The sequence below is a fragment of the Mauremys reevesii genome, linkage group 2, assembly GCF_016161935.1.
Source record: "Mauremys reevesii isolate NIE-2019 linkage group 2, ASM1616193v1, whole genome shotgun sequence".
Taxonomy (NCBI): Eukaryota; Metazoa; Chordata; order Testudines; family Geoemydidae; genus Mauremys; species Mauremys reevesii.
In genome coordinates, this window is record NC_052624.1 from 8,980,961 (window position 1) to 9,001,087 (window position 20,127).

Below are 20,127 nucleotides of genomic sequence, written 5' to 3' on the forward strand. Positions count from 1 at the left end.
TGCTGCTGCTGTCAGGCCCCAGGATCCCGGCGGAGAGGCGGCCCTCGCTCCGCGCAGCAGCTCCCGTCTGGAGTGGGAGTCCCCCAGGGAGTCTGCACAGAGGAGAGTGGAGCGGGAGGAGGCCGGGGCACCCAGCGCAGGAGACAGACAAACAGCCGCAGCGGGCGAGAGGCTCTGTCAGGCTGTGAGGTGACTGGGGAGCACAAGGGTCATGGGGATTCAGAGACGCCACCCGCTGCTTTGTCCCGGCAGGGTCAAATAGTCACCGCTCCCCGGTGGAAGGTCAGGGCTGCTCCAGTGAGCGCTGTCGCCCTCTAGTGGCTGCAGCCCTAAGGCACCTGCAATGGTAGCGTCAGGGGAGGGTTAACAGACTAGTGACGGTGTCTGGCTGGCTTCTCTGGCTGCGGCCTCAGCACCGGTGCGCAGCGTCAGGCTGAGTCAGACAAGCCTGCTGAAGGGCCCAAATCAGTACCCCCTCTTCCCCCCCACACACACAGAGCCACTGCTCACCCTATTTTACACACACACACACACACACACACACACACACACACACACAGTGCCACTGCTCACCCCGTTTTACACACACACACACATACACACAGTGCCATTGCTCACCCCGTTTTACACACACACACACACACACACACACAAAATGCCATTGCTCACCCTGTTTTACACACACAATGCCACTGCTCACCCCATTTTACACACACACACACACAATGCCATTGCTCACCCCATTTTACACACACACACACAATGCCATTGCTCACCCTGTTTTACACACACACACATACACACAAAATGCCATTGCTCACCCTGTTTTACACACATGCACACACAGTGACAGTGCTCACCCCGTTTTACACGTACACACAATGCCACTGCTCACCCCGTATTACACACACACAGTGCCATTGTTCAGCCCATTTTACACACACACACAAAATGCCATTGCTCACCCAGTTTTACACACATACACAATGCCATTGCTCACCCCATTTTACACACACACACACACACACACACACACACACACACACACACACACACAGAGTGCCACTGCTCATCCTGTTTTACACACACACACACACAAAATGCCATTGCTCACCCCATTTTACACACACGCACACACAGTGCCGTTGCTCATCCCGTTTTACACACACACAATGCCATTGCTCACTCCGTTTTACACACAAACATACACAATGCCATTGCTCACCCTGTTTTACACACACACACACAAAATGCCATTGCTTACCCTGTTTTACACACACGCACACACAGTGCCAGTGCTCACCCCGTTTTACACACACACACACAATGCCATTGTTCACCCCGTTTTACACATACGCACACAGTGCCATTGCTCACCCCGTTACACACAAACACACACATACAAGCAATGCAAGTGCTCACCTGTTACACACACACAAAATGCCATTGCTCACCCCGTTTTACACACACAAACACAAAATGTCATTGCTCACCCTTTTACACACACACACACAATGCCATTGCTCACCCCATTTTACACACACACACACACACACACACACACACAGAGTGCCACTGCTCACCCCGTTTTACACACACACACAAAATGCCATTGCTCATCCCGTTTTACACACACACAGTGCCGGTGTTCACCCCATTTTACACGCACACACACACAATGCCATTGCTCACCCTGTTTTACACACACACACACACACACCAGTGACATTGTGTGAAGCAAAATGACCCTTTGTGCCCCCAAGGAAATAGACAGGCAGGGCCGTTCCTGCCCCCTGTTGAAGCTCTCCTACCGGCCTAGAGCTCAAGAAACGTTGGCTGCATCATAGTGGGATGCCAGGCCTGTCACCCCTTTTGCTGGGGAAATCCGCCAGTCCCCTGCCTTCCTCGGCATTCAGCCCCATGAGCCTCTCCTGGTGTTGGTTCGCCACTGCCGTTCTTTCCAAGGTTTCTTGACATATTGCTGCTGCTGGACATAACTCGAGGTGCTGTCAAGAAAATGAGCTCTCCATAGACACCTCCATCATGACAAACGGTATTCCCTAGCTTAGCGGTGTCGCTGGATCCATCACTTTTCCTCTAAGCAGACAGTAAATTATGCCAAGGGCAGGAATTTAATACAGCATCCATTGCACAAGAGGGTGATTTCTTCCTGTGCTCCCGGATGGGAACTCTGGCCCAGATCCTCAAAGGTACTTAGGCGTCTAACTCCCATTTAGCACTTACATTCTCAGCGATTATTTCCCAGAGCCCCCCGCCCCTCTTGGGGGCTCCAGGCTTCAGCTGTGGGGCAGGGGGTCTCTGGGCTTTAGCCCCATGGGGCTGGGAGGCCACCGGAACCCAGGGCTTCAGTCTCACAGAGCATGCCGGGGCCACACACACACAGACACACCCTGCTGTGACAGTGCAGGGTCTCTTTCAATACTGCATCGAAGTAATGACTCCTGGCACAGTCGGGTGTGTGTATACCAGTACGGTGCGTTGCTAGAGGCCTCTCCATTTGAGGCTTGACAAATGGGAATTAATTAAGCTTCGCAGCGTGTTTGTTAGTTAGGGAAGCATTATCAGCCCTAATATATAAATGGGGAAACTGAGGCAGAAAACGTTCTTGGCCCCGGTCTTCAGCAGGGCTGGGCTGTTTTCTCTCGCCTTCTCCTCCCCTCTCAGCTTGCAGGAGTAGTATGTGCACAGTGGGTTTGCTACCATTTGTCATACACCCCGGGTGAGTTTTCTGGGGAGATTAGCAACACATCCTTTACCCCAACAATGGTCTCTCCCTCTAATTCCACCGGGCTGGATGTCCTGTACCAGATTCCTTACCCAGCACGGGGCAGATTTTGATCTCAGTTACCTGTGCAAATCTGGCGTGACAGTGGAATCACTCCCAGTTTATACCATTGGCTGGAAGAGCAGATCTGGCCCTGTTTCTCTAAGGCTGGGTATCGCTGGCTGTTTGTGTCCACTCCCATGCGCCACAGACTGGTGGCAGGAGATGTGTGGGAGGGAAGGGAAAGCCATGAAATCAGCACCAGTTTCGTTCCAGTTTCTATGGCGGTACCACTCCAGCTCGCAATCACATCCCTGCCCTCCCAGCAGTGCTGGGGATCAGAGAGCCCAGACAGACACAGAAGCTTTTGATCCTCCCAAATCAGTCCCAAACCTGCTGTCTGTGCAGCTGGGTGGCCAAATAAGAAACTAAAGAATACGTAGCATCCAAACAGTGAGCCTCAGAGAGGCGGATCGGGCTGGCTCACACTAAGAATGGAACAGCAGGGGCAGATGTCATCATTCTGGAGACGCCATTGAAATGTGAGACGTCTCCAGGACCTTCCTACTCATCTTAGACTGGAAGGGAAAGTTCACTTGACTCTGGTAGTAACTCGCATCCCTGGCACTTACAGCTCTGACCTTTTATCTAGCGCCTCAAAGTGCTTCACAAAGAGGAGGCTGGGGCACAGCTCAAGCGGCTTTCCTCTCCCCTCTCTATGGACCTTCCAAGGGCTGCAGGAGGAGTAGCAGAGAGAGTGCTAAGAACTGGCTTTCTGGTGCATTTCGATGGCAGGTGGAAGTGAGGGCCCATGATCAGGGGGCCTGCCTGGGAATCAAGCAGCCTGGGTTCAGTTACTGACTCGCTGCAACATCTTGGATGAGTCACTTTGCAGTGTCGTGCCTTAGTTTCCCCATCTGTATAACGGCAATTATCATATCTACCCACTTTTGATGCCTATAGCTGAAGCACTGTATAAGCGCTAGCATTACTTCTTGCTTGTCATTGGCCTGGAAATGTGCTCGGGACAGCAACCTTCCTAGGGAGATTTTTGGCACCTGAAGTGCCAAAGAGAAGCTAGAAGTGCCCAACAACGGCCAAAGGACTGGGGAGAGCTAAGGTGCAGGAAGGGGGGAAGGCTCTTATCACCTCCAAACCTGTTTACCCATCCCAGTGTGCACCTGTTAATCCCTTCCCTGAGCCTCAGGTGAGAAGACACATCCTAGTCTGGCCGCTTTCAATTGATACGCAGCGTGGGAGCATTTCCCTTCTCCTGCCTCCTCCTGGCTTAGCCACTGGGCTGTTCAGTCCCTTAGTGATCACTTTGCAAAGCTGCTCCCGGGGGGCGCGTGGCTTGCTTGGGTCCTGTCACTTCTAATATCCTGCCTGGCTGCTCCTCGGAAGAGACTGAAGCCGCGGCGGCAGAGGAGATGGCAGGGCTGCGTTGAGGCCGGCGTTGACACCGGCACTGGCAGCTGGCGTTTTCTGGGCCCCGTTCAGCCGCGGGGGAAGCTGACACAGCGTCCGAGCAGTTATTGGTCTGGCTCCCAAGTTGCATTTGGCCCTGGCCATTTCAGTGCTGGAGAGGCCATTCTGGAACGGTTTTCCCCTGCTCGATGCAGGGTCTGATCCACAGGCTCCCAGCGCCTGGGGGTTTCAGGTGTGTGAATTCAGAGCTGGGCTCCTGTGCCCCCTGGGCTCCTGTGTCTGTGAGTGTCTGGGCCGGAACCAGGCTAGATTACGCAGGGGTAGAAAAGTCCAATTCCAAACTGCGGGAAGTCCCAGCAGCCCTGGGTAAGCAGATAAGGCCCCGACCCTGCACCCTCCTCCGCACAGGCATTCCCTGCACCCACGCCCGGACTCACTGAAGTTAACCAGGCTCCGCCTGGGCGCAGGCTTTAGGGTGACCAGACAGCAAGTGTGAAAAATCGGGACGGGGGTGGGGGTTATTAGGAGCCTATATAAGAAAAAGATCCAAAACTCGGGACTGTCCCTATAAAATCGGGACATCTGGTCACCCTAGCAGGTTTCTACCCTTACAAAATGCATCGCGGGGTGGGGGCCTCAATCTGTGCCCGTGGTACGACGCGAGCTAAAGGCCTTTTGCTGAGCTGCCGGGTGAATGTGGTGGGCTGGTTAGCCCGGACGTGAGCCTGTCTCGCAAGGTCAGGCTGCCATAACACTCTCTGCCCTAGAAACACCACGCCCGGGGCAGCGATTTGATACCACTGACCCAGAAGCCTGGAGGTAAAACTCTAACCAACTCCCAGTGCGAGAAGGGACCTGATATCCAGCTGGCATATGCCCAGCCTGTCGCCCTAGGCTGCCAGCCCTGCCTCCACATCTCCCTCCCCCATCCCTCCATCCTCCCCCACTTGCCCTGAATTAACTTTTGCGGCTGCTGTTTGACAGGCAGCTTCTGAACCAACCCCCCTCGGTAGTGCTGATCTAAAATAAAACTATCTCCAGCCTGCTGCACTCTACTCCCAGCTCAACTCACTCCAGAGATCCACCCCGGGGGGGACTGGCAGCCAAGAACCCAAAGAGCCACCGGACGGACAGACATGCCTTAGCGGAAGGACAACTTGCTATTGCTTCCTTCCCACCCAACTTACCGTGCTGGGATCCAGATTTCCAAAGGAATCGTCCGTCCCCCTGCTTTGCCTCACTTCTGAGTGCCGGGCTGGTGCTGCATTGTGCCAACTGCTTGTCAAGGTCAGTTGCAGGGAAATGCATGTTCCAAAAGGAGGCGAGTAAATCGGGTCATTGTTAAACGACTTAGCTGCCTGGCGCGAGCTCGCCCCTTCTTGCATTGTGTTTGCCACCCGGCCCTGGCAGCGCGGCTGAGCTGAATGTCTTGCTGTGTCTGTGGCCGGAGTCTACTGTTAACTGCAGCTGCGGTGGATGGGACGTGAGGACGGGTTGCTTTCACTGGCCAGGGCGCAAGCGCTGTATGTAAGAGCGACCTCTTGCAACAAGATTCAGCCACAGTGCAGAAGTATCGGTAACGCAACCGTAATCTGTGGACACAGTGGGCAAAGTGCACATCCCCTAGCACATCCGCGTGCCTCCCAGGTGTGGAGCAGAGCAGGGAGATGGGCACGCTTAGCTACCTGTGCATGGGTTTGTGCACTCACCTACCTGCCCCACTGCAGCCAAGGACAGGCACCCTGGGCTGTCGCAGAGGCCTGCAGCTGCAGGCAGGGCAATCGCTCAGCTAAATTTGGAAAGGGCTCCGTGTTCTGCAGACCGAGGCTTTTTCCCACCTCGGCCTCACACCAGCTTCGGGGGCACTGCATTCCCGGTTACATAACTTTGCTCCATTAACCTTCTCCCATCCGGCCCTGCTGGGATCAACACCTTGAAAAACACCCTGTAAGTGCACAGTGGCTGAAGTCGTGCTGAGGGGGGGAAGGGGGGGGCTGCTTAACGAGATAGCCACAATGAGGAACAAAACACCAAGCACACCCTCTGAGTGGGTTAAAACTAGACAGTGCAAAGCAAAGGCACTTTGATCATAAGACGTGGTCTTGCACGGCAGATAGGATGACACACAATGGGGCCTAGTGGCTAGTGCACCAGACTTGGACTCAAGGGATCCAGGTTCTACTCCTGGCTCTTGGGCAAGTCACTTCCCTGTGCTGTGCCTCGGTTTCCCTACCTGCCAAGTGGGATAGTGGTGCTGACCTTTGCGGGGCATGTTGAGCTGCGTGGCTGACAAGTGCGATGTCAGTGCTGACCCGGTCTCAGAAGAGCAAAGGCACAGGACCCTATTGTAATGATCCAGGCCACTCAGTGATTGCCAGGGGCCATCCAGCTGCCAATACACCATCTCCAGCTAGCAGTGGGTTCTGCATGGTTCACAATAACCAGGCAGCACTGTTCAGTTCATTGTGATCACTGCAGCAGGGGCCAAAGTCCACCCTGGTTTATATCCATGCAACCTCCCCGGCAGCACCACTGAAGGCCGCAGGGGACCCCAGGGGACAGAATTGGGCCCGGATACCGTCATGCTCTTGCATAAGGCAAAAAACTGCAAAAGCGTCACGGCAACCAGCGTTGGGAAACAGCTGCCGTGTTAGGGCGCTGAATCCCCCTGACCGTGCCCTCGCTGTATTCCCCGGGGCTTTCGTCTGGTTGTGAACGTGCCCATCCCTTGGGAGACTGTGCCACCTCGCTGCCAGGAAGCCCAGCCTGCTATTCCAGCTGAATGCCCGTTTCCCCAGCCAGACCCCTCATTCGCCCCCCGTGGGATGCCTGGCCAGTCTCCTTGGCCTTTCTTCATGGCAATTGTTTGGAGACCATTAGCCCACGCGCAGATACATGCTGAGTGCCACGAGGCACCCCCGAGGCCCATGGTGACTCTCCCAGGAGCAAAGCCTGGGAATGAGTGTAGGCGGCCTCCCCTTGCTCTGGGAAGGAGGTGCCTGGGACTGAACGCAGGCTCCCAGCGGCATCAGCCCAAACTGCACCAACTTTGCATCATCTCCCATCAGCATCACTTCTCAGCAGGTTCTTTGACTCCTCTTTCCTGCCTGGCCTAGGCACGGAGATGACCCTCTTCCCCTCGCTATTCCTGGTTCGTTGCCCAGGGTTGCCAACTTGGTAATATTTAAAAACCGGACACTCCAGCAGGAGTGCGGAACCTCCCCTGCCCTGCCTTGTCCCCCTGAGGCCCCGCCCCCTTCCACTCCTCTGCCCCTCCCACCTAGGGTGACCAGATGTCCCGATTTTATAGGGACGGTCCCGATTTTTGGGTCTTTTTATTATATAGGCTCTTATTACACACCGCCCCCGTCCCAATTTTTCACATTTGCTGTCTGGTCACCCTACTCCCACCCCCAATCCTCCTACCTGTGGAGCTGGCGCTGGGAGCTGCAGCCGCCCAATGGAGGTAGGAGGCGGGCCCGGCTGAGTAGGGGCTGGAGCAGGTGATGACCCGGTGCCTCCCCTGCTCACAGTAACCGGACTTTGGGTGTCCTGTCAGTAAATCTGACCGGACACTGTCAGGTCCCTTTTCGACCCAACTTCCCGGTTGAGAATCGGGCACCTGGCCACCCTATCGTTGCCACTCTGCGCCTCCAGCTGCACACGCGGAGCATCTCACAGTCTTTCATTCCTCCTCACAGCCCCACGGGGCGGCAGGAAAATGCCATTGGCCCCATTTAAGCGGTGGGCAGAGGAGCATGGAGACAGCAAGGGCTCTCCCCGCAAGGGGATGCAGGCGTCCCAGCGCTCACCGCCACAGCAGCTAGCTTCCAGGCGCCCCGTGGCATTCACAGCCCCGAGCGGGCATCCCCAGGCATTTTAGGAGGACACAGAATGCGCGGCACAGATGCCAGCAAGCTGGGTGGGGTGCTGCTGGGAAGCGGTGGTCCTGTTTTCCAATCCTGCTCTGCCTGATCTGGAGCCAGAATTTGAACCCAGATCTTCCAGTTGACTGCCCAAAGTGCTGGGCCCTCGGGTATTCCTCTCTCCTGCTGAAGCTTCCCGTTCACTATGCCTGGGGTGAGCAAGCGGGTGAGAAAGAGAAGGCAGCCTATTGCCTGGTGGTTAGGGCACACTGCTGGCATGCGGGAGGGTCAGGCTCGTGGCTCTGCTCCAGACTGGGGCTTCAAACTTGAGTCGCCTCGCTCCGAGGGAGTGTGCGACCCCCTGGGTACAATGGGATGTACGCACACAGCCCGCCTGCTCCAGAAATTCCTCATCTGACTGCCCCCGGCAGCCGTTGGTGCACGGCCTGTCCCGTGCTCTGAGCACACCTGCAGGCGAGAGACCCAGGGGAAGGCGTCGTCGGAGAAAGGCCATAGGCACGACCTCGGTGCTGAGCGATGAGGCAGCGCCAGGACTGAGGTGGCTTTGTCCAGGCCCATTAGCAGACACTTAGGCTGCCTAAGGGGCTGTTCCTGGAGGAGATTTGGGATTAGTTTAGTTTGCGGCTGAGCGGGAATTTTGAGGCGCTCGGGCGCACCTAGATGTTGGCCTGAGAGTGGCCGTGGATATAGCCCTGAAAGTCTTGCCCCAGGCTACACAGGAAACCTGCAGCAGAGGAGGAACCTGACATCAGGTCTGGCGCATTTTAGGCTAACCACTGGCCCCTCCTGCCTTCCGCCGCATTTGGGCTGAACGGGAAGGAGGGTTCAGACCAGGGCCAGAGGCTCCTGTGGACGTCACTGGGCTTCGGATTGGGCCCCAGGTGACCCCTTCACCAAGCCAAGCCACGGGTTGACCTGCGCTTTTGGTGCCGTGACTGAGCTGCCTTCATTGGATCAAAGAGAGGCTCCAGCTTTTAAAAATTCAGTAAAATTAAAGAAAAAAAAATAACCCACCAGAGGCAAAAGCTTTACACGTCAGACTTTAAATCAGGGGCCGCCAGAGGTTGTTTTTTTATTGCTGCTCACACATGCAGGCCCCTTCCTGAGCCCCTTTAAAGTTCACTCTGCTAATGTTACTGAGTCCACAGGATTAACTGCTCCTCTGCGGATCCGTGTTTTCTGCATCTCCCTGCCAGGTAGCCCAGGGTGGCTTCCAGCTAAGCACATCTCCCTGCCTGAGCCATGAGCCTTTCGGCTCCCCTGCCTCTGGTTCATCAGGGGCTGGCTGCTGAGTCTGGCCCACATGCTCAGGGTGTAACTGATTGCTCAATTTGGGATCAGGCAGGAATTTTCCCCAGGTCAGACTGGCAGAGACCCTGGGGGCTTTTTTCCTTCCTCTGCAGCATGTGGCCCAGGTCACTTGCTGGTTTGAACGAGGGTAAGTGGTGGATTCTCTGTAACTTGACGTCTCTAGCTCAGGGGTCTCAAACTCAGATGACCACGAGGGCCACATGAGGGCTAGTTCATTGGCCCGAGGGCCGCATCACTGACACACACACCCCTCGCTGCCCCCCCGCCCTGCCCCCACTCCACCCCTTCCATGAGGCCCCGCCTCTTCCCACCCCTTCCTCACCCCCACTCCAACCCCTTCCCTGAAGTCCCCACCCCATCTCTGCCCCCTCCTTGCCCCCTGAGGGGGCATGGGTGTGGCAGGGGCTCAGGGCAGGGAGTTGAGGTGCAGCAGGGGGTTGGGGTGCAGGCAGGGGGCTCAGGGTGCAGAAGGGGTGTGGGATGCGGCAGGGGGCTCAAGGCAGAGTGTTGGGGTGCAGCAGGGGATTGGGGTGCAGGCAGGGGGCTCAGGGCAGGGAGTTGGGGTGCAGCAGGGGGTTGGGGTGCAGGCAGGGGGCTCACGGCAGGGAGTTGGGGTGCAGCAGGGGGTTGGGGTGCAGGCAGGGGCTCAGGGCAGGGGTTGGGGTGCAGCAGGGGTTGGGGTGCAGGCAGGGGCTCAGGGCAGGGAGTTGGGGTGCAGCAGGGGGTTGGGGTGCAGGCAAGGGGCTCAGGGCAGGGGGGTGGGGTGCAGCAGGGGTTGGGGTGCAGGCAGGGGCTCAGGGCAGGGGGTTGGGGTGCAGCGGGGGGTGGAGGTGCAGGCAAGGCTCAGGGCAGGGGTTGGGGTGCAGCAGGGGGGTGGGGTGCAGGCAAGGGGCTCAGGGCAGGGAGCTGAGGTGCAGCCGGGGGTTGGGATGCAGGCAGGGGGCTCAGGGCAGGGAGTTGGGGTGCAGAAAGGGTGTGCGATGCAGCAGGAGGCTCAGGGCACAGGGTTGGGGTGTGGGGTGCAGCAGGGGGTTGAGGTACAGGCAGGGGGCTCAGGGCAGGGGGTTGGGGGGGTTGGGTGCAGGAGGGCTTCGGGCTCCAGGGTGGAGCCCTGGGCACACCAGGGCCAGGGCAGGCTGCCGGCCCCGGCCCCGCTCCACTCTGGGAAGTAGCTGGAACCATGTCCCTGTGGCCCCTGGGGGCGGGGGACACAGGGCTCCGCATGCTGCTGGCTGCGCCTCCAGGTACCTCCCCCGAAGCTCCCATTGGCCGCGGTTCCCAGTTCCCGGTGCGGTTCCCGGCCAATGGGAGCTGCGAGGGGGTGGTGCCTGGAAGCCAGGGCAGCACAAGGACGATGCCCTCTGCCTCCCCGCCCCCGCCGCCCCCGGCTGCAGGGATGTGATGCCAGCCGCTTCAGGGAGCGGCACGGGGCTCGACGGGGGGGCAATCCCGTGGCTGTAGTTTGCTCACCCCTAGCCTGGAGGTATGCCAGGGGGGCGGGCGCGAGCCGCTTGTTTGAGACCCCTGCTCCAGATCATGATTTGAGGACTTCAGTAACTCAGCCAGAGGTTAGGGGTCTGTTACAGGAGTGGGTGGGTGAGATTCTGTGGCCTGCAATGTGCAGAAGGTCAGACTAGATGGTCATGATGGTCCCTCCTGACCTTAAAGTCTATGAGCCTGTGAGACTCGGCCGCTGTAATGGAGGAGATGGAGTCACTGAATGAGTGACTCTGCTAACTGGGGAGGGGAGAAATTCACCAGCTACTACTACTAATGGGCACGTCTACACAGCTCCCGGCTCCCAGCCTGGGTTAACAGGCTTGGGCTAGCAGGGCTTGCACTGGTGTGCTAAGAAGAGATAGCACTTTGGAGTTGCAGCTCGGCCAGAACCAAGCTCCGAGTCCCCTGGCCGTAGGCACTGTGAGGAAGAAACAGTCCCTGCCCCACAGAGCTTACAATAGTGGAAGACCAGCCACACAAAGGGAGCGGAAGGAAGTGCCCTGTGACAGGTGGGTAACTGAGGCACAGAGAGAGGAAGTAACTTGCCCAAGATCACCGAACGCCGTCCTGCCTCTTGGACAGCTTTGACTGAACAAGCAATGCTGCCCTTAGCCATTCCCTCAGCGGCGTCTGGACACATGATGCATGGAAGGCGATCATGTTAGCAGACAAGCAAATACACTCAGAGCAGTTACAAGCTGGTCACTAAATCTCTCCAAGCCATTGGAAACCACACTGCAGTCATACTCGCCCTGCGAGATCCCACCCTAGCAGGCCTTAAAGCAAGTGCTGGGTAGATCAGCCATGGGGAGGGGGTGCGTTTAGATACAAATTGTTCCAGTCTCTGATCCCAGAATAGGGAGTGGGGAATGCAACATACAGGAGTCCCACTTGGTCGTGATGGCTCAGGAAGCTCTAAGTCTATCCCTGAAAAATGTGACCCTGTTTAACATGACAAGATACACATAAAAACTCTAATCTGCTTCCCTAGACTAAATTGCTTAACAATGCAGAGGACACTACCAGGGACCTGCTGCACATGACACATTGTCACTGGTAACCATATGTTGCCAATGATACCAAGTACATTACCCATTGTTCATTGCCACTGTACACGGCTGGCTAAACATGCTACACTGCCAGTGATGCAATAGCTTCTTGTCCATGACTCTGTACTACCAGCTACATCCAGTATCTAGCATCCAACATGCTGTGTGGTTATCAGCTACACACAGGACATAGAATACCAGGGTGGGAGGGGACCTCAGGAGGTCATTTAGTCCAACCCCTTGCTCAAAGCAGGACCAATCCCCAGACAGATTTTTACCCCAGTTCCCTAAATGGCCCCCTCAAGGATTGAACTCACAACCCTGGGTTTAGCAGGCCAATGCTCACACCACTGAGCTATCCCTCCCCCTATGTGGGAGTGTCTTGCCATGGGACTTACTAGCACAGAACCAGCCAATGATGTGGAAAGGGAGTAGCAGAGCATAGTAGCTCTCTGCTAATTTCCCGATACAGCTTAAACTACCCAGACTTTTGTTATTTATTATTATTTGTATTATGGCATCTTCCAAAGGCCCTAATCAGAAATCAGGGCCCCATCCTTCTAGGTGCTGCACGGACACAGAGAAACACAGGCCCTGGCACAAGAGATTCAGTCCTGTTCAGGGGGGGTTTACCCACCAGACCCCGCCCCGAGTAGTTCTGGGGAACCCCAGGCTAAGCGGAATGGCCAGCGTTTCCACATTTGATCACCAACGTTAGGCACCAAAAAACATGCCTTAGCCCCGACACAAGTGGCCCCTTTTTTTAGAATTGCTCAGCTCCCTACAGCTCTCCCTGACTTCAGTGTTTAGTGCAAGAATCCTGCCTAGGTCAGGACTCTCCTGCATGATCCCTCTATCGTGCGCCAGTCACAGTTTCCCATCTGTGCCTGAGTCACAGAGGATGGTGACTCTGTTACAGCACTAGCAGAGAGCCCGGCTCTGGAGGTCCCAGGTTAAAATCCCCAGTGCTGGCCAAGGTTTCAGCTGTGACTTTCATGCTCCATGCCTGTCTGCCCCTGTGGGGATCAGAGGACTGCAGTCCGCTTCCGGTGCCAGCATACTGTGGGAGGGGCATCGCCACAGGGCATGCCCTGGACACACACAGTCCTACGTGCCTTCGAAAACAATGTCTGTGCCTAGACGATTTCCCAGCCGCGGGTTTGTGGTCTTTAGCTTCATTGTGGCAAGTCCGCTGCAAGGAAAAGCACCAACACAGGTGAGTAGGGGGGAGATGGTTTAAATGAAAGGAAGTGGCCAGAGGCCAAGCAATGTAATCTCCTGAGGCAGGGAATCCCAGCCTGTGGTTCTCTGAGGTACATATAATTCAAGGCTCCCGCAATATCCATCCATTAGATAGGTGTTCCATGGCCTCTGCCTGTATCCCAGAAGTACCCAATACTCATATAAGAAGGCAGCATGGTCCAGAGGATTATCCACTAGGCTGGGATTCAGGTGAGCTGGGTTCTGTGCCAGGGCAACAATGATACCTGCCCTCTAGTACAAAGAGCCCTGAGATCTAGGGATGAAAAGTACCACCCAGGGGGCAGTAAATGAGGTAGAGGCTTGACCTAGTCCACAGGAGGGGGGAGACAAAACAGGGGACCTCCTCCCTCCAAGAAGCTGGGAAGGGAGGGCAGAGAGGCTGTTACTTTGCAATGGCATAAGGTGGCTGTATGGTGGGGTTCTGCTGTGGCTCACTGCCTGGCCATCCCCAGGTGAGGAAGCTGGCCTAAGCCGATCAGCCCCGGCCTGGGGGAAAGGGATGAGAGCCAAGTGCTCTGCAACACTACAACGCTGAATGCAATGTGCCACTGACCGTGCTAGCGCCCAGCAGAGGGCGGCATTGGCAGTGACTGACTGCAAGGGGATTTTGCAGCGGTGAGGCGCATTAGAGTCATGATATCATATCGGATAATGAGGTGAATCCCATCCCCTGGGATATTTAAAACCAGGCTGGTCCGAGCGCTGTAAGGAGCAACCCTGCTCCATCAGAAAGAGCAAACACATGACCGAATAGCCCCTCTGGTTTCTATGGTCACGTGGTCTGCTGGAGACGGAGTGGAATAGATGGACCATTCTTGTGTTGAGTTTAGCAGCTTATGTTCGAAAAATAAAGGCAGGCTGGAATCACAGTGCTGAGGAAATTCTCTTTCTTGTTCAGGAAGGGTAGTAGAAGGATATGTCAGCCCAGGGGTGGTAGGTAAAGGAGCCCGTCACCTGGTAGAACATTGCAGACAAAAGACGACAAAATGGATCCAACCCTCCAATTTCAAGTCATTCACGCGTAATGAGATCCCACACACCGTGTGGGTATGAGTAGCTATGGACACCAAACTTTTCCTTTCCTTTTTTTCTCTGCCAGATCTGGAGACACTTGGCTGTTGGGGTGTTAACCCACCAACATGGGTATTAAAGCAGCGTTACCGAGTTATGAGCTGGGGTTCTACGCTCTGATCTTGACTTGTGCAGTGGTGTACAGTGGAAATGGGATCTTCGACGCATCGAGAGGTAATTTTCCTAATCCAAGCTAGCCAGGTGTGGGTGTGTAAGTGGTAGGTGTATTCCAAACAGGTATTCTTACAATCCAGAATTCAGAAGGAGCCCAATTTCCACCCATTTGCAATATTTTTTCTTATGAGCATAAGTATAAAGCTCTTGGACTTGATTCTCTGCTGAGAATGACCTTGTGAGTCACTTACACCTGAGCAAAGTAGGTGTGAAATGCTGTGTTCCACGCTCACTGGGCACAGATGTGAATGGCGACATCAGGCACAAAGAAGTGGCAAAGCCCCTCTGTCAACGTCCTAGACAGGCCGATACATTATCTTCAAGGGCTCTGATCGTCAGCAACGCAGCACATCTTTTTATGGAACACCAGACCATGGCACTGCTGACGGCTGGGTTCCCCTCCCCCTATGAGAGCTCCCAATTCTTCCTATCTACAGCGTTTCATCTCTTGAGGGTTCCTCAAACAGGGCAGGGGCAGGACATTGGAGAAATCCCTGGTTGGAGGCTCTTTGGTCTTTGCTCCTTTCCTCTGGCTCCTTTAGCAGTGCAAACAACCCTCGTAGGGCTGATCATTCTGGGTTGAGTCTGAAGCACATTGGTGGGGTGATGCAGGTGACGCTTGGACTGCTGCTGCCTATGATGTATCTGTCTGAAGCATAAACAGGGGGCTTCAGGCTGAGGGTGGTCATGCCAGCCCCCTCCAGCTAAACCCTAAATCCACACAGTTAACTGGGCATAGCTATGACTGAGACTAACTCGCCTCGATGGACCAAGGAGCAGTCCAAGCAGCTGACCGAGAACCTTCCCCTAAGCCCACTGAAATCAATGAAGCTCTTTCTAATGACTTCAGTGGGCTTCGGATCAGGCCCGTAGGTTTCAGAAGAGTGGCTCCATTCCCAAATCCCATGGGAGCCGCAGGTGCTCAGCACCTCCCATGATTGGTCCCTTATGGGCTGGCTGTAGGGATGTCAAGGTTCCTTCCCCACTCTGAACTCTAGGGTACAGATGTGAGGACCCTCATGAAAGCCCCCATAGCTTATTTACCAGCTTAGGTTTACAGCAAGCTGCCACCACCAAGTGTGTTGCAAATCAGGGGAGAGCCACTTGGAACTCTGCCTTCCCCCAAATATTTCCCAAGTCCCTAACCCCCACTTTCCTGGGCATATTTGAGACTAATTCCTCCCCACCCCCCAAGTCCTTACACCCCTTTTCCTGGGTAGGCTTGAGAGTATACCCTCACCAATTAGTCCTGGTGAACACAGATCCAAAACCCTTGGATCTTAAAACAATGAAAAATCAATCAGGTTCTTAAAAGAAGAACTTTAATTAAAAAAAAGGTAAAAATCATCTCTGTAAAATCAGGATGGAAAATAACTTTACAGGGTAATCAGATTCAAGGAGCCCAGAGGAACCCCCTCTAGCCTTAGGTTCAAAGTTACAGCAAACGGAGGTAAACCCTCTAGCAAAAGGAACATTTACAAGTTGAGAAACCAAAGATAAAACTAACAGGCCTTGCCTGGCTGTTACTTACAAGTTTGAAATATGAGAGACTGGTTCAGAAAGATTGGTAGAGCCTGGATTGATGTCTGGTCCCTCTTAGTCCCAAGAGCGAACACCCCCAAAACAAAGAGCACAAACAAAAGCCTTCCCCCCACCAAGATCTGAAAGTATCTTGTCCCCTTATTGGTCCTTTGGGTCAGGTGTCAGCCAGGTGACCTGAGCTTCTTAACCCTTTACAGGTAAAAGGATTTTGGTGTCTCTGGCCAGGAGGGATTTGATAGTATTGTACACAGGAGGGCTGTTCCCTTCCCTTTATAGTTATGATGAGGGGTAACAGAGAAGCTGTCTGGCACCCCCAGAAGTACCCCACCCTAAGTGCTCAGGGGGCGACTCGAAAGAGCTGGAGTGATGGCGGAGATGGCTCCTTGGGTTGAGTGGGATTTTTCAAAGGGGAAGACGAGCTGTAGCTACACAGCTCCCGTTCTGTGCCTGCAAGGGGGGCCGAGGTACTGGCGAAAGCATGAGCCCGAGAATAATACGCAAGGCTTCACTGAGGGAAGAACTTACACTCCAAGCTGCGTGCGGAGTCCCTGAGGCGCGCGGAGGGGCTGCGGGGGACTCTGGCCCTTCGGGACAGCTGGCCAGGCAGGACTCTGCCAAGGGGAGTTTTCTGTGATGTTATATCCCCCATGCTTATCTCACAGTTATACGGGGTCAACAGCTGGCTACATTCATAAATAGAAACTGACTTGTTTACAGACAAAAATATGCTGAATGGTACTAAACCATATCTTGGCTGGGTCTATCAGGGTCTATCAGGCAAAGTTCACTGAACGGCCTGCATCTTCCGCTCACGGGCAAAAATCTGTCTGGGGCTTGGTCCTGCTTTGAGTAGGGGGTTGGACTAGATGACCTCCTGAGGTCCCTTCCATCCCTGAGATTCTATGATTCTATGATTTCACATTCAGTCACGTGCTTGGTCCGCCACTTAGCTCCTCGTCAATCTTCCGCACCCTTGCCCCTGTAGGTTCATTCCAGCAGAAGCCACGCAGTAAATCCCACGCCCGGTCACTTTTGAAAACCTCAGCTGCTTTTTCTCCTCCCACCTACCAGAAGGAGGCAACAAAGCCAGGGGAAACCCCTCCCCTGCTTACCCCGATGCTCGTCCCCTGGGCTGACCAATCACGGGGAAGAAGTGCTGCAGCATCACGGCGCAGGCCCTGACTCAGCAACGCCCTGGAGCGCGTGCTCCACTGTAAGCGAGTGCAGTGGCTTCAATGGGAGCTGCGCATGAGCTCAAAGTGAAGCACGTGCCTAAGTGCTTTGCGGCCTTGGGCTGTGTACAGAAGACAGTCTCCGCATCAGAGTGGTATCTCCCCGGGTAACACCTGTTCTTTTGCAGATAATGTGAACAGAAAAGCTTTTCGGCAGGGCATAAAGCCGGGCTGGCATTACTTCGGCAGGAAAATGGTAAGTAACCCAACAGTGGGACACTGGTTGCTTAAAGTACCACCACCAAGGCTGCCAGCTACCAAAAAAAGGGCCCTGACTTTTCCGCCACTCGGGTCCCTCTGCATAGTCCGCGTGAACCTTTCTGCTGCTTGTCGGAACGACCGCGTCATCAATTAAAAGTTCACTCGCTAAGGAATGTATTATTTACGCAACACAGCAAGCGTGCACGGCCTTTACGTGCACCTAGAGACACAAGTGATCCCAGCAGAGCCCGTACAGGGTTGCTAGAGCTAAGCTAACATCCTTTGAAATCAACAGATGGTAGAAAGGGCAGGAAAATAACTTGAACTGTGGGCCTGATCCTGTGAGGTGCCAAGTGCCCTCGACCCCTGTTGAAGTCAATGGAAGTGGAAGGCCTCCAGCACCGAGAAGGAGCAGGTGCTGTATCTGTGCTAGCTGATAGAGAAGGACGTTTGGGGGAGCTGAAGGCTCGGGGGGGAGGAGGGTTACTAAGCAGGAAGTCAGAGATTAGGGGGCCTTGGAGCGACTGCAGTAGCCTTTCCGTGGCTTGTCCGTGCTGACGTGGCTCTGTTCTGACAGGACGCAGCTGACTTTGAGTGGGCGATGTGGTTCACCTCATTCAGGAACATCATCATCTTTGCCCTTTCAGGGCACATCCTGTTCGCCAAGATCTGCTCCATGGTGGCTCCTCAGGTGAGCAAGGGCCATTCCCCAGACATGCCCAGACAGGGGCGCACATGGTAGTGCAGGGCAAACACAGATCCCTTTCCTTGCTTAACTAGTGATGGCGTCATTTACGATTCCAATAAACACTGTTCACAGGGCACATTCATTGGACCTAGGGGACTTTTTTAAAGGTCTGCAAATGCCTCATGCTCTGACCCGCCCTTGTGGGGCTCAGGGCTTGTTTATCCTCGAAACGTGACAGCGGCACAGCTGTGACGCATTAGCACTTCAGTGTAGACACTACCTACGCTGACGGGAGGGGTTCTCCTGAGAGGAAGGAGGTAGGTCCACGGAAGAATTCTTCTGTCAACCTAGCACCGTCTACACAGGGAATTGGATCGGCTTAATGACGCCACTCGGGGGTGTGGATTTTTCACACCCCCTCAGTGATGTAGTTACGCTGACCTCATTTTCTAGTTTAGGCCAGGCCTAAGACAAAAGAACTCAGCTGGGCCACAGAGAATCCACAGTCACGCTGGCAGGGTGGAAGCTAAATACTTGGCACTTTGGACAATATCATAAAAACCATCTGTGTATATTGAGAATTTGATGGGAGAGGGGGCTCCCCCAAAGAATGGCCTTCGAAGTGTGCCCCATTAAAAGCCATCCAGGGCAGGGACTGTCTGTCACTTAGGCACTACTAACAATTGCTGGGTGTGGGTGTGGGTGATCAGGCCATGAGTGGCTGTGACCGAGAGAGATGCTGAAGGACTATTTGGTTCTCGACTTTCCAGACAATGTTGTTTTTTTCAATCACACGTTTGGGGGATGGTTTTCTAGCTCTTTGTCCATCACTCATTTAATCAGGGCAGATGCATAAAAGCAGGATCATTGCTCATTATTTACTACAGCTGCTTGTGCGTGGGGGGACACATTTCATTAACCTTGTTTTCCTTTTCTAAAAAGTGTCATAAAAAATCCACAAATCTGAGACCTCCTGGCTCAGTTATTGCAACTCAGAGAGGAGGGACGGTCCAGTGGTTAGCGTACTAGCCTGCGACTCAGAAGACCTTGAGCAAGCCAATTAGGGCCACATTTTTTAAGGTGGTTTGGTGCCTAACTCCCATTGATTGCAACACAGGTTAGGTGTCTAAATACCTTTACAATCCAGGCTTTCGTCTCGCTGTGGCTCCGTTCCCCACCTGGGGAGTGGGCATAACAGCACTTCCCTACCTCACTGGGGTGCTGTGAGGATAAAGACATTAAAGATTGTGAGGTGCCGGGGTGATGGGAGGCAGATAAGTACCTGAAAGAGAAACTTATTGGCTGAAATCCTGGCCCCACTGAAGTCAGTGTGAGTGTCACTGCTGATGTCAGTGAGGCTAAGATGGCACCCATCTAGGAATGGCGGCACATGCCTGGAAAAAGCCCCAAAGAACCTGGGGGTCCTGCTGGATAATCAGCTGAACACGAGCTCCCAGGGTGATGTGATTCTAAGAGGACTAATGCGAACAAGGAGAGGGGCAGAAAACTCCCCCGTCTTGGCTGGATGTTAAAAATAATAAGAAGAAGAACCCACATACGCTGATCTGCTCTAGTGTAAATGAAGCTGTTCCTGCTCCCCCTGTACCTGCCTGGCACCCCCGCGGTGCAGTGGGCGGCAGGGCTCTGTTGCCCGTGGGCGCTGGGTGTTAGACTCCCCCAGGGGCAGCCTGACGCACGGTCTCTTTTCTCACAGCACAGATCTGTGGTTTACATGCTCTATGGGATGTTGGCCGTGCTGGGCACCATGGGCCGCGCCTACCTGATGATTGTCCTCTCTCACTGCATTGTGCTCTACGCTGTGGCGCTGGCGAAGCAGAGGTGGTTGTGCTTTGCGGCCGGGCTTTGCAGCCTGGCCTCTTTCAGGCTGGAACCTTTCAGCACGTGGCAGGTACGTGCGCAGCCGGTTTTCTTCCCAGGCCACACACTGGTGTATTTGGGCCTATGGTTTGATAGCTCTTGTCAAACTAAAACATTT

The 20,127-nt window shown here is 54.6% G+C and overlaps 1 protein-coding gene across 5 annotated transcripts in view; it reads left to right on the forward strand.

Annotated features, from left to right (window-relative positions):
- Window positions 1–5,260: 5,260 nt before the first annotated feature.
- HHATL (hedgehog acyltransferase like) overlaps window positions 5,261–20,127 on the forward strand; it is a 40,139-nt gene continuing 25,272 nt past the window's right edge. The window contains exons 1-5 of one of the 5 annotated variants that reach the window (XM_039521704.1): window positions 5,261–5,500; window positions 14,323–14,468; window positions 17,371–17,438; window positions 18,021–18,134; window positions 19,846–20,040. In XM_039521704.1, coding sequence (XP_039377638.1) covers window positions 14,363–14,468; window positions 17,371–17,438; window positions 18,021–18,134; window positions 19,846–20,040 — 483 coding nt within the window. In that variant the 5' untranslated portion in view covers window positions 5,261–5,500; window positions 14,323–14,362. Of the gene's footprint in view, window positions 5,501–14,322; window positions 14,469–17,370; window positions 17,439–18,020; window positions 18,135–19,845; window positions 20,041–20,127 lie in introns of those variants that run through there. The other 4 variants (XM_039521705.1, XM_039521706.1, XM_039521707.1 and 1 more) reach the window with 4 other exon arrangements.